Source organism: Micropterus dolomieu, linkage group LG01 (genome assembly GCF_021292245.1).
Source record: "Micropterus dolomieu isolate WLL.071019.BEF.003 ecotype Adirondacks linkage group LG01, ASM2129224v1, whole genome shotgun sequence".
In the NCBI taxonomy this organism is placed as follows: domain Eukaryota; kingdom Metazoa; phylum Chordata; class Actinopteri; order Centrarchiformes; family Centrarchidae; genus Micropterus; species Micropterus dolomieu.
The window spans coordinates 14099252-14113586 of record NC_060150.1 but is presented as its reverse complement, the minus strand read 5'-3'; the positions used below and the strand labels follow the sequence as shown (position 1 = coordinate 14113586).

The window sequence follows — 14335 nt, the reverse complement described above, 5'->3', positions numbered from 1 at the left end:
ACAACTCAGTCAACTTTAGACCTGGAGTTTATTTACCTTCTTTTGTTTGTACAAGTAATTACTGTCTCTGTAAAGTTATCCAGACAACTCAGAGAAGGTCCTGCCTCACAGGGCAGTGATCCTATTTTACAAGGCAGGTCCCTGCTCTGTGTAGGTGCAGAAAGAAATGTGCAGTTTGTGTGCATATAACCAAAGTGAGAAGGGGATATCCCACAGAGGGCAGGGTTGAACACACAAGGGAAACCACTGTGACTCAGCTGGCTTCTAATTGCTCCCGTTGGTCCTTGTTAGACTAAACAGCGTATCACTGGCTCGCCACTTTACCAACAACACCGGCTGACTTTAAAACCAACTTTAAACATCCTGCCTGATAATCATGATGCTTTAATCTGCTCAGATATATATAATTGTCAGCATTTGATTCATTGATGACTACAATCTTCTCCTTTATTATTTGCCTTCTTTCAGTGTTAAACAAGCAAACTGGCTGTGTCATGAAGGAGTTTATTGAACATTTCTAGGTGTCAGAGAGAGCTGTGCCCTTTTCTTGGAATCAGCTGTACACGGAAACCAGGTAAAGGTGTTCAAAGCTATTTTAGGGTGTGGTTGGGCATTGGTCTGAGGAATTTATTGATTTGCACAGGCATGAAATGTCCCAGAGATGAGTGTGACTTTGCTTTGGGAATGTGGGATGAGAGGACTGAAGAGCATGGCGTGACTAAAAGGTATCGCTCAACTCCAGGAATCAGCCCAGGCCAGAAATAGATGTAATAAAGGAAACCTTTAACCCACATACAACGGAGCTCCACCCTGCTACGTACCTGAGCAACGCAAACAAACACACCTCTACACACACTTTAATGTCCGGACTTTAAAATAAAATGCATGTTAAGACACATTCTGTAACCCTTTGTCCTAAAACCAGCTTACATCATATAATACATGTGGGCGCCATGCTGTTTGCTTATAGAAGCATGACCACTTGCCTGCACACTCACAGGCATTTTGACATATAGTGATATATTTAGACTGAAAGGACTCATGAATCCACTTGCACACACAACAATGTATAGACAGTATACTATAGTATGTGATAAATATGGCCTCCCTGCCAAATCTGGAGGCGTGCTCATCAGTGCTTCACACCCACCCACCCAGCAATGAGTCATTTTTGTAAATGCTGCTCAGCATTTTGCCATCTGAAATCCTCCGGCACTAATTGTGGTGATGGAGAAAGAATTCAGATGTTTTACTTATCTGTTAAAAATGTGTTACAAGTACAAATTGTGAAATGTACGTATTATCTTCTAGCAGTACAATAAAAGTTCTCACTATGAAAGCAAAATTGGCTCTTGCCGGTGTTATATCTATAGTCTATAGTCTATAGTCTATAGTATCTAGTATTATATCTATCTATCCATCTAGCTATCTAATATACGCATCTGTGTACATCATGTGTACAGTATGGTATATAACATGTAAGCAGCCTTTTGAAAATGCACAGCTATCTGTATCCTTTGTATATACTCTTGGATTACTGTATAAGTGTCATGTAGAACTGAAATGATTAATCGATTAATCAATTAGTCTATTGATGCAAGATTCCTCTACAACTATTTTGATAATAGGTCAATCTTTTAAGTTATTATTTAGGCAAAATAGCAATGGTTCACTGGTTCCAGCCTCTCAAGTGTGAATATTTCAGTTTTTTCTTCTTCTATGATTGTAAACTAAATATCTTTGGGTTTTGGACAGTTAGTCGGACAGAACAAGACATTTGAAGGTGTCTTGAACTCAGCAAAGTTGTGATGGAAATGTTTGACTATTTGCAGACTTTTTATAGACCAAACAAATAGTCCTTTAATTGATAAAATAATCAATGGATTTATTGATAGTGAAAATAACTGTTAGTTGCAGCTCTATGACAATGCATTGTATTTGATGTCCTCAATTTAGGTTTGTAAAATCTTCATTTGCAAAGTGACTAACTGAAAAGGAAATAGAAAGTACAATATGTCTTGTTAAATGCTTAAGCAAAGTACCTCAGAATTGCACTCATTTACAGGAATTGAATACTTAGTCACTTCTGTCCCAGAAAAAGCATTTAAAATCATATATTTTTAAGGCCTCAAATTATGCAAAATCACTTGTCACTTCTGTCCACACTCTTTGCCTCAGTGTATGTATGTGTGATGAGAAAGTTAACACATTAAGATGATGATTAGCATTATTTTCTCTGGTAAAGGTGTTAATTGGCTTGGGAATGTTCAGCACACTGCAGCAGGAGGATTGTACAACGTGTTGTGTAATGTTCACGCAAGTCACAGAATCCTGAGTCTGCATTAAGTATGCATGACACATGTCCTATATGTGTATGATTATTGGCTAAAATATAAAAGGAAAGCCCACAATGTTTGCAACATGATGATTTATATACAAAATTTATATACAGCTAATGGGTTAATAAATAATAGGCCATACAAATAAAACTATTTTACATGGTGCTGAGAATGAATTTAGGAGTCTCATAGGGGGAAGAAGCTGCTCTGAAGTCCGGTGGTGCGACAGCAGCAGCAGGTTGAACAACATGCCTTTTATAAAATTTCCTAAATTTGAGAACATGAAGGGATATTAGCTTTGTGTCTGATTCCTGGTCCTAAATGCAAAGTCAGGTAGCTCTCACCATTTTATAGCAGCATACCTTGGGCACACAACTTATAAATAGTGTGGTAAATAAACAGTGTAGTGGATGACACCACATGCTTTACGTGTCTTCACATATGCAGGCAGGACTTTAAGAGCTGTGGCCTCCATTGAAACTGCGGCACAAGAGATGAGGAGGCCGATTTAATACCTCTGCAGCTTGAAAGTAGGGCAGCTAGAGGGAGCAGCAGGGAGTCCCAGGTCGTCCATTACGGCATAAGAACAACTGCGTGCTAGCAAGTGGAGGGGGGGGGGTTGCCTCAGCTTGTTTGCTCTCTGTATCCTAATTGCAGACAGAACTGTGGGGCAGTAAATTATAAATGAAATTCAGAAGGAAGCAACGTGGGAAGGAACTGAAACTCAATATCTCCTCCCAGTATGCTTCTCACATATACAGATGGGAAGCTCACTGTCCTGTATGTACTGTTCCATATGAATTGTCTCTCACACAGGCACACAGAAACCACAGCTGCAGTTTTATCACTCTGCAGGGATTTTTTCATAGGGCATTGAACATCGCCTGTGAAAAACATGAACCAGATCCTCTCCTTTACCCACCCTGTTCTGTTACTATATAACTGAGAACAACAAAAAAGAAATGGAGAGACGGAAGATGGATCCTTCAATCATGAAATCCACCACAAAACACAGCAGTCAGCTGACATGATCAGCTGTACTTTTGTTCAAAGTACTATTTATAACAATTAAAGAAATTATGTTTTAACTGCATGTTATTTCGGTGAGGTTGCACAACTACATCTAAATGTTAGTCTTTGTTTATGTTATTATGTTCCGATAAATCGGAATGTTGAATTTTAAAATCAAATATCAAAATTGGTATCGGCCTACAAAATCCCATATCATTTGGACTCTAGTTGTATGGCTGAAGAGTTTGCCATGTGAGGATTAAAAATACTTAACAACAATATAATAAAGTTGGGTTTAATTATCTTGAACAACTGACTTTGGTTGATGTAAGGCATCCATGTTTGTTTGGTTTTCAGGCACTTCTGTTTTGTTAAGAACCAAACAAAATATATTCAGAAAAATCTGAATGTTCATGCTGACATGAAGCTGGTAATTATAATAACACAGCATTTTAAAACTTAAGCCTCTCAGCTGAGGAAATATTTTTATGGTGGAACAAAGTTCCAAAAATGGATGTTTTATTCCTCAGTAATTAAATGTGAAAATAAGCAACAGGTATTGGTAAAAGGCTGTTTTTTAGCCATGCTAGTGGTGTGGCAATGTTGGTCTTTCGGTTGTTAGGTCGGACTGAAATGTTTTAACACCTATGGATTGACAGTTATTTAGGATCCCCAGTGGATGAATCATTATGACTTTGGTGACAAATGACAAATTTGATACATACATTTATGTTCCCCTCGGGATGAATTGTAGTAGCCTAACTCCGGTGATCCTCTGACTTTTCACTAAGCGCCATCATCATGTCATAAATCCGGTTTGCTTCTTGTTAAAATACATGCAAAACTAGTGACATTTCCATCAACCTCAGCTGTACTTTGAGCAATACGTTTTCTCCTCCAGTATTTACATGTGAAAACTGACCAGTACGTAATGTTAAAGGACTGACTTAAATTCCCACTAACCCTTTTCAGACACTAAAAATGTATGTTAACTACAGGATATTTACAAGCCTCTTCAAATTACAAAAATAACGACAAAGATAAGGTCACTCTTAATGTCCATACTTCTCTGATGGTACTTTAAAAAGTGTTCCACACTGAGATCACACATCATCTAAACAAGCCCGGCAGCCTTTTTCAAGTACTGCTTGTGAAGAGGCTGCTTGTTTACCACTTAGTACAGTACACCGGGTGTGTGTGGGTGTTTAGATGCCAATATTTGCCTTATTCCTGCTGGTGTTTTTGAAGAGAGCATCAGTGGTCTGGATGGCTGCAGGCCCCAGAAAACATTTGATTTGCATGAACCTATAGTGGAAAAGCCATTCAAGCAAACATAAAAAGCTCATTTTGGATTTGGCAGACCCCGCATTTTGTCATTATGCATTATGTCACATGCTGAGGTGTTTCACAGCAGAATGTGAATAACATCAGGCTTTGCTTCATGTCAGTCACTTGGCACCCACCGAGAACCCCCCTCAGGGAATAATCCTTCAAAACATGTCGCGTTACAAGCTTTACTGTCACATCATTGTCTTCTTATTCAACGCGTCTTAGTAAGCCCCGAAAGCAGCTAATGTCATGATAGCTTTGACACGTTATATTGTAAAAAAAGACAAATTACATACAGCTACGAAACGGCCTAACATTTAGAGGGTAAAACTCATTTAAAGCACTTAATATCTACAGTATTTCACACACTCTGCCCACGCTGTGCTGTATCGTGGCTGCAGCTGAAACACTGACCCCTTCCTCCGCTTTTGTTCAGTCGCTCAAAGCTTCTGCTATGGTGCGTGTGTACGGGTGTGTGTTGTGAGTTGTCAAATACAGTATTTGTGTTCAGTATTGTATTGGATGAAGTAGAGAAGTAAGTGTTTGAGAACATTTTAAAGAGGAGATATGGATTAGTCTGGAAGCTCTGGGTTTTTTCAAAGGTTGTACTGCATTTTAGTGGCATTAAATCAATAGTGAAATGAACACCGGTGCCTAAAGAATGTGTTAATGATAGGAAAGTAACTGAGGGCTGATATTATTTTATGGTGGTAAAGTTCTGGAGGTATAATTACGTATAATTTATTGCTAATTAATCTAAAATGATTAGATGATGACAGGTTTTGAGCATTTGCTCTCATTGCAATTTAATTATCATACATGTATTATGCAGTGGAATATGCAGTTTTTTAGTACCTCAAAAGCTAATAACACAATCAGAACAGCATCTAAATTCCCTGTGTCGTCTTTTCATATTATCGTGTGCCACATTTCAGCTTTGACCAGAGCTGATTTAAAATTTTAAAACTTTTGCATAAAACCACATTTTTTTAACTGAAAATTTATTTTATGTATATCTATACGGGTCTGTGAATCATTTCCTAATGGTGTCCTGTAATTTGATACTAATGATTGAGGAAACACAGATACAGAAGAAAAGATCAATTTAAACTGAAGTATTTTCCTAAACATTGTGTTTTGTTATACAAACAGAGAGATCCAACTGGATTTTAATACTAACACTAACACCGTATAATATACTAAAACACTAAAAGTGACAGTGTATACATATCCTGTGTACTGCAGGCTCTAAAGGTCCCACGCCTTACGCTCATATTTACATGTTCTGTTTTAGAGGAGGACTGACACAGGACACAGTGTACTGCAAGACCACACGGATGCAAATATTAAAAACAATGCAAAAAATGGAAATATCTGTCTTTCTGTGCATGTGTGCGTAGGAGTTGGGCGGATGCGTGCCGGTCAGCGGCATACTATATGTGGATATGTGTTTTATCTTTGTAGGAATCTATGAGGTGTCATGATTCAGAAGAGTGATTGTTTAACTAAACAATCCCTCCATTATTTGTCTTGTGCTCTGGTTTTCTTCTTCATTCTTGATGGAAAGCGTCAGCGGCTACATGAATAAATAATACCCATATATCATCTAAAATACAAACTGCATTAGTCAAGTCAGTCCTAGTTAAAGATGTAATGAAAAGCACAAGAGAGAGATAACTGTTACACATGAATCATTGTAGATGATCATTGCCAATGAATGAAGTCATGAAGAATTAACGTATAGTTTGAGTCTATTTTTATGTAAATCATTTTGACTTTGAAACTTTTATTTTCTGTTCCAGAAATAAGAAAACCTCATTCAGAATCCCACTAACATTTGTAATAATGTAAAAAAATCTGGCACTGCAAAAGAACTTTACTCAACAGTAAGTTGTGTGGTTTCACTCAGTAGGTGAAGACTGAATGATCTAACATCCTTGTTTATTCAATATTTCTATTTTTAGCTGCTTTTAACAAACACCATTTCCCATAAATGAGTCCATAGGCGAGTCGAGGGGCTGTGGCTAGTCCAGACATGTCAGTAACAACAACAGGAAAGACAGAACCAATGATGTAGACAATAGATTTTGTTAATCAAGTCAGAGTCAGTGGATGAGTTGGTAAACTTGTTTCAGTCTGCACCTGTGTTTGACTGCTGTGCTCAAATCTGCCTTAACTGGGTTTTAAATTGCCTTAAAAAGCTGAAAATATTTAATTAGAATAGAGTGCTGATTAATACACCAAATTATGATGTCTACAGTTTCCTGGTAGATATGTTCACAAAGGTGTCCATTTCTAACAGAAAATGCTGTAGTGGATGTTGATTTGTCTTACCCCGGGACCCTAGGAACACATTTTATTTTCGGAAAGAAAAATACTAAATTAGTTACAGAAGCTGGTGGAGGCTAGCCCAGGTGTGATGTCACGTCCATGTCTCTCTAATAAGCAACACCTATACATCATGTTTATCCACACACCTTGAAAATGCTAAGTCACTTTGATTTCTGCATCTGTGTTACAGGCTGTATGCTGTTTATCAGCTGATGATAGTGAATTTGCATCAGCTGGCAGTAGTTGTATCCAGCTGAAAGTCTCAATTCTCATTGGCTATTGCATGAACAGTTTCAAATGCATACATGTAAGTTATATACAAGATGCCAGTTGCAGTAAAGAGTCTACAATTGATCACATTCAGTCACATACAATCATAAAAATAATTTGACATGTAATGTAGTGTATCAATAGAACAAAGTCATCTTCAGATAGTTTGTTTCTCACTCTCCACTGAGCTGTGTTTGTGCTCCTCTCTTCTTCTTGCCTCTGCCTGCATTTTCTTCCTGCTGATGCTGCTCCACGTGTCGCTGTCTGCTGCCTGGAGCTGGGCTGGAAACATGCCACAGATTTAAAGAGGGAAAAATTTAAAGGGACACATCGCTCGTCTTATCTCACCAGTCAAGCTAGTGCTCAGACACCAGATATTTCACATGTGCCATTAAATCATTTCCTACATTATATTGACCGCTTATATGCAACTAACAGTATTTTAAATCATTTCTATCTAGAAATTCTATTTAAATTGTAGTATTTTTCAGAGTGTTAGTGTTTGTCTCTTACATGAACCTTTAAGGATTGAGGAGAAAATGGAAATTTTACTTGACCCCCCATACTAGTTTAATTGTTAAAAGTGACCTTTATGGAAAAACAAATTTAACTCCTTTTCACATGAGTCTGATTTAAGATAAAAGTGCATGCATGAAAGGTGTGATTGTGAAAGTGGTGCCCTGGAGCATCACAGCAAATTATTTATTCTGTGATTTTGATTTCCATGTCATTATTTGTAGGGTCATAACAGCCTTCAAGAAGGTTTGTGTTTACTGTGTCCACAAGAAGAGTCCATTTGAATGACTGACGGATTATGATCTGTAGCTCAGAGTTTGAGCTTGAGAGTTTGTATAAATAAAATCCATAATTATTCATGTATGGAAACCTGGCTAATGCAAAGTAAAGTACTTTCTTTGTCAAAATTTCAACAGAGTGAGTATTGGTTTAACAATGAAGGAAAAAGTGGGTGTTATAGAAGGAGGTAGATGTGGAAGGAAATAAAAAAGCTGAAGATGTAATTTTCTGGTCAGTATAATAAATAAAAGTACAGCTTGAGAGGAACATAAGAGGGTTGACTCATACAAAAAAGAAGTCATTGCGTGTCTTCCCACTGTTCTCAAAAGAAAAATGGAAGTGAAGGTGGCACGAGGAAGAAAGCGAAGGCTGCTGATTTCTCTTCCTGTCTGAGACATAGGAAGCAAACAGGAAGCACTGAGTGAAAGAAGCTGACCTCAGACTATGTGTGTTTATATTTGCGTGTGTGTGGTTAAACACTATGTACCAGAGATAGGCTGAATGAGGGTTTGAGAACAGGGAGGATACACAGAGTTAGAGTCTCAGCACTGGAAATAAATGAGAGTGAGTTTAAATCAGACGACTGACCGATAGCTCCAGCTATCTCGGTTAATTGCTGTGGTTGGTTGTGCAAAAAGACAAAACTTGCACAGATAGAAAGGAAGTATAGGAGGAAACATGATCTCAGAGCAAATATGCTTTTGAGGAGAGTTAGGGTTTGTTTAACTCTGCTCTGTTAAATGAACTGTACACTGAGCACACCCTCTTTCTGTCCCTGCAAACAGAAAGTAGGATTTGTGACTTTGTGTCAGGACAGACAGGCAGATGTCAGCCAGATGATGTCTTCAACTGCTTATTTACACAACATTTCCAGTATTTTGGCTGATCTAGGGTCAGGTTTGCATGGCTTTTTACCAGATCTGTGCTCCTACTTCACTGAGAGGCCTCAGGCCATTTGGTGCACACCTGCTCAAACACTCTGGTGAATTAGCACAAAAGGAAGAAGTCTGGATTTCAAGCACACACACAATATTAATAATGTAAAAACAAAAGCTCATCAACGCAGATCTTTGTCAATCAGGTCATTCACTGACAAGGAGCACCACCGACGCCCGCTGAACGTTCAAGCTATTGAGGTTGCTGCTGTTTTAGGTCACATTACTGTGTCACACAAGGTCGAGACTTCTGTTTCCTCTGGTCTCAAGTGAGTGCTGAGTGGATGTGTCTGTGTGGAGGCAGAGGAAGGACGTGTTTAATGCTCACACTAGCATTGTAAAAGCCGCGTGCACCCTCTGATTGTTGCTGATCAGCACATTGTCTGTGCAGAACACACTGTCTCCACTTGACTTCATGAAACAGTTGACGTCAGTCTATGTAAGGACAGAAATCAATTACTGCTGCTGCCACTGTGTGAAGCAATTATCTCTCCCGTCCCCATCTGTAAAGCTTTCCTTTCTAGCACAGCACATATGCAGTTTACGATAACCATGGCAGATTTAGAGATTCTGTATAATTTCTAGCCATTGATTTAATCGTCACTAGTGGATTTTATCAGCTGTAGCTAGCTAGCTAATTAATATGACATTAAACACTGAAAACACTATCTCCTCTTTAGCGGGTCTTTACGGTCTTTAGCTAAAGTCTTTTAAAATGAGGATCCTGTAAAAAAGGGATTTGTATGCACTTGATAGCTACCAAGTATGCTAGCTTAAATACTTGTTTGTATCTCCAAACAGTGTATTTTCAGATAAAAAAAAAGTGGAGCTGGATTTGCTGAAGCGTAAACATCTCCAAACCCAATAAAGAGCAGAACAGAGCTGCTAACATGCTACTAAACTCCAGTAGCATCTAGGACCAGCTTTGACACTGGAGAGTACTACACGATATGCTAGTTGTGAATGGGGCTTTTTTATGTAGTTAGTTTATATAATGTTCCTTGGCCTTTCCTGGACATGCTAACGTTTTCAACTTAAGCTATAAGCAGATACACACACTGGTGAATCAATTCCTTATATGTTTCTCTTTATATGTTTTTTTGTAAAGGCAAAAACTCTTTAAATGCCCAGTATCACCCTTAATAAAAGATATCCTTGATCCCTGATCCTTGATTCATTCTACAGCCCCCATGCATATATCTTCATATGTGGAAAAATCCTAAGCTTGACAGGCAAATAGTCACAGACACATTGGGCCTGTTGTTGTCTCTCCTGCTGTGTCAGTTCAACAATGGGGTAATGATTGCCTCGCTGCACGGAAAGGACACACACACACACAGATGAAAAAATCACTGTATGTCAGCCAAAACAAACAAAAGATTACAGTGAAATGCATTTAAGGAGAATCCAAGTTGCTGCTGCCTGTGAAGTTAACCTTTCTCCTGATCATTTTGTAATACGCTCCACAATGATTTAGGTATAGTCTTGTTGTTTTTCAAACACATTTTAGCGTGAATCAGCTTGAAAATGAACTACACCCATGCCGACAAAGATTCCCCAAATTAGAAGATGAAATAAGCAGTGGATTCAGGAATAAACCTTTCTCTCCTGACATTTTATAATTTACCTATGTGTGCTCAATGTTTTGTGTTCATTATAAATTGTCTAGCAGGTACTAAACACACACCAGGAACTGCTTTTTCACATTTCAACCACACACTTGATCTGCTATGTCTAAAATCCCATTTTTAAAATCAAACTAAGCGACAATTCTCCTTGTTAAAACAATCACGTCACTATGATCACCAAGTGATTGAAGACAGAGATTTTAGGATCAAAACGTATCCCGTTTTGACAACTTACAGGGAGCGAGAGAAGGTGCTGAGGGGAGGAAAAGTGGAGGATGAGCAAGGTCCCTAATTCCCCATAATCTCCTTCACTCCCCAGTAGGGCGCCAGCTACGTGTCTCTCTCTCTCTCTCTCTCTGTCTCTGTCCGTGCTTCTGTATGTGGTTTGTTTAGAAATTTCAGAGAGCTCTCGCTTGGCAGTGGAAGTATGTGCCTCAGAGAAATGTGATTTTGGATGAAGGACAAACGAGGACAGGGACACATTGAAATATCACTGACTGTGTGGGTGTGTGTTTGGTAGAGTTCCCAACATGCTGCATTAGTGATATCAACACTTTCAAATTTGTTCAAATCCTATTTTTATGGACATTTTCCTCCTTTGATTTAATCAGTGATTCATATTACAGGCACAAACAGAGAGAGAGGAGGGTCAATATGAGCCAAGTGTTTTCCTACATATGCTTGTTTTAGTATATTCCCCTGGACTTTACATGCCAACCATGCTTGTTTTAGTATATTCTAAAACAAGCACATAGATTTAAGAGAAAAAAATGGAAATTAAGGATAAAAACTGTACTGATCCCATAAAATCTCCCGGTGCAGTGACTTCATGTCAACTTTCTGGGTATTTTCAAAAAGAAATGTAGGAAATCTCTAGTGGCTTGAAGAAAAATAGGTATACCAAATAATAACTCACATCACTTTGTATGTTGCGAGTGTTTCTGTTTTCCAAATAAACCTGTGACATAGGACTCAGCAGGCAAGCTCATACATGACCCACGTGTCGCCTCTTCATCCAATTAACCGTGACCAGCATAGTAGAACTGGAAATTGTCAACAGACACACACTTCGAGGGTTTGTCTTATTGGCATCACATGGTCCATTAAATGACTTGCCCTTCGTCTGTATTTTGTGTGAGATGTCCTCTCAGGCTTCAAGCAGCAGCTGACTTGAGTTGAAAGTTGATTGAGTGCATATGTGTGCTGGTGTGTGTATGTACAAAAAACAAGACTCCACAGGCGGACTATTTGTGCGTATGACTTGGACAGACTGTGGAATTGATTAATAAAACGTGTGTGTGGTATCAAAGGGTCGTCAGGAGTGGAATTTAGACTCCATGTCTGATCCCATGATGCCTGGTCCTGTTAAAATGGAAGATAGGATAATACACTCAGCACGGCCTCGTGTATAGCTGTTTGCTTTTGAGAGACTTTTCACGGTAATCATTTATATTTGTAATCATAGTGGCAATTTTTCCCATTTTTCCCTGTCATTAGTGGAAAATATCACAACATGAGGTCAAAGAAAGGTATGGAAAAAGAAAAATAGATGACTCAGGAAATTATGGAGAGCCTAAGCTAGTTTCCTTCCAGTGGACCACCATGGGACCTCGGCAAGAAACAACAATTTTTTTTTTATCCTGTGTGAATTGTGCCCTGATTTACACACGATGTTAGTCGATTTAAAAGATAATTTTGTCTGTCAAGAAAGGTGCAGTTTGTCGTTCAACAGCAAAGTAACATTTAGTTTTGTGTTAAACCGCTCAGTGAACTACATCTCTTACAAACACGTTAGCGCTGTAATATTAGCTCATATTCATTGCTTGCGTGGTACTAGCTAGGTAACTTAGCTATGTTCCACGCACTAATCTGTCTCACCTGATGTCTAACCTGTTCAATCCAATGACTCCTGGTACATAATGTAATGTCATCTACACATGTCAGTTTTTTGATGTTAGCTTCAGAAACATTAGCTTCAGTCACTGAGAGAAAAGGTTACGACATCACATATGCAACTTTTGGTTTGTGGTCTTTGTTATTATGTATTTTCACAGTTTTACAACAACTTTCTTGACTTGCAAAATTGCATTTTAAATTGACAAACATATGTTTAATTCAGGGCACAATTCAAACCGGATTAAACAATTGGTTATGTCTTGCCATTGAATACCGTACATGTTTTTCCCCCCAAATAAGGTCCCATGGTGGTCCACGGGAAGGGGAGAGACTTTGGCTCTGTATTGACCAATCAAAGCTCAGTTGGCGCAATTACGAATGGGGGCGTCATATTCAGATAAAGCTGGATAGCTACATAGCTACATTCATGAAAAATAGCAACAGAAAAGTGGCATCAAGTGTGCACAACACACAATTTATAGTGCCTGAAAGCATTTGCTGTGTAGTGTACTGTAATTTACTTTATGCTATTTTATTTGAGTGTCTGAATTCTGAGTGTGAAAGGCGTACATTTTGGAATTCGCAGCGTTGAGATTATGTTAACAGGTTTTCTTTTGTGTGTGTACAAACATGAAGTGCCCCTGGTGCCCCGACACTGGACAGGCTAATCCCCCATGTAGTGTCCTCGGGGTGGGGGTGGGTCTCCCTGACAGACTGGACGCTCAGGGTTTAAACAGCAGGCCACCTGCTTTCTCAGCAATAAGGAATACATCAACATCACAGAGGGGGGTCCAGTTCAGGAGGTGTAAAGAGGATTTTTTTTGTGGTTTATTTTGGGGCAGAATGGTCTTTGTATGTCTGGAAACAGTAGGCCAGACATAGAGGATTTATGCATCAGTTTATGTGCGTACTGGTCATGCCTATGTTTACTATAATAAAGTATTTGCTTATTGAACACAGTACATGCAGGTACAGTAAAAACAACCTAACTATCTGTGGTGGACAGCACAGCACCTAATGTAAATAACTGCCCTCTATATTTGTGCCTCCAGACACCAGCAGTGGCACAAACAGACAAGGTTAATCCGCGTGTGATCCGTCAGCCCCAGAGTACATCCTGTACCCAGGGCGACGTGCTTGAAGAAAACACCTTTTGTCAATGAAACAGGATTTGCGAAAGTGCCATCTGGACATGAGAGCGGGGGCTCTGTCTCCTCACCGTGTCTGATCCACTGAGCCAGCCACTCCGAGGTCAGTGGGGGAGAGGAGGAAGGCGGACAGAGCTGGACAGGATCTCTAAATAGATATACGTTAGATCAAAGACCACAATAAATTAGATTTTGTCCCAGGATGCCCCAAACTGAAGCTCATCCTTCTCAGGTTACATTTTTCATACTCGGGATATAAACCGGAAGCTGCACCGAGATAAAGAAAAGATTTGATTATTTTTATTAAAACACAAACACAAAAGCACCTTGAGGTTAAAGTCTGGCCTTGATAATAAAGTCTATGACTTTTTGCATGTGTTAATTATACCTGCCTGAATCAGTTTTTACATTTCAGGTAAGTTTTAATCAAAACAGATTTAATTTGTGAATCTTTGCTCGATGAGTCAAAATGACTGTAGGATAAATCATTACACCACCATTTTATACTGTACGTAGATTATCTACTTTAAAACTGGTTAATGTTATTTTTTAGGCATTGGAAAATAGCAAAATATTTGGTAAATAAAATGACAGAGATCGCATCCTTAGCCCAGGGTATAAAAATGTAGTTTGTAGTATTAGATTTCCTTTCA

The 14335-nt window shown here is 38.8% G+C and overlaps 1 protein-coding gene across 1 annotated transcript in view; it reads left to right on the top strand.

Annotated features, from left to right (window-relative positions):
• The window catches only part of LOC123976657 (coiled-coil domain-containing protein 122-like), a 22702-nt gene extending 8367 nt beyond the window's left edge, over window positions 1–14335 (top strand). Inside the window, exon 6 of the mRNA XM_046058992.1 lies at window positions 13587–14335. Coding sequence (XP_045914948.1) covers window positions 13587–13629 — 43 coding nt within the window. The 3' untranslated portion in view covers window positions 13630–14335. The remainder of the gene's footprint in view (window positions 1–13586) is intronic.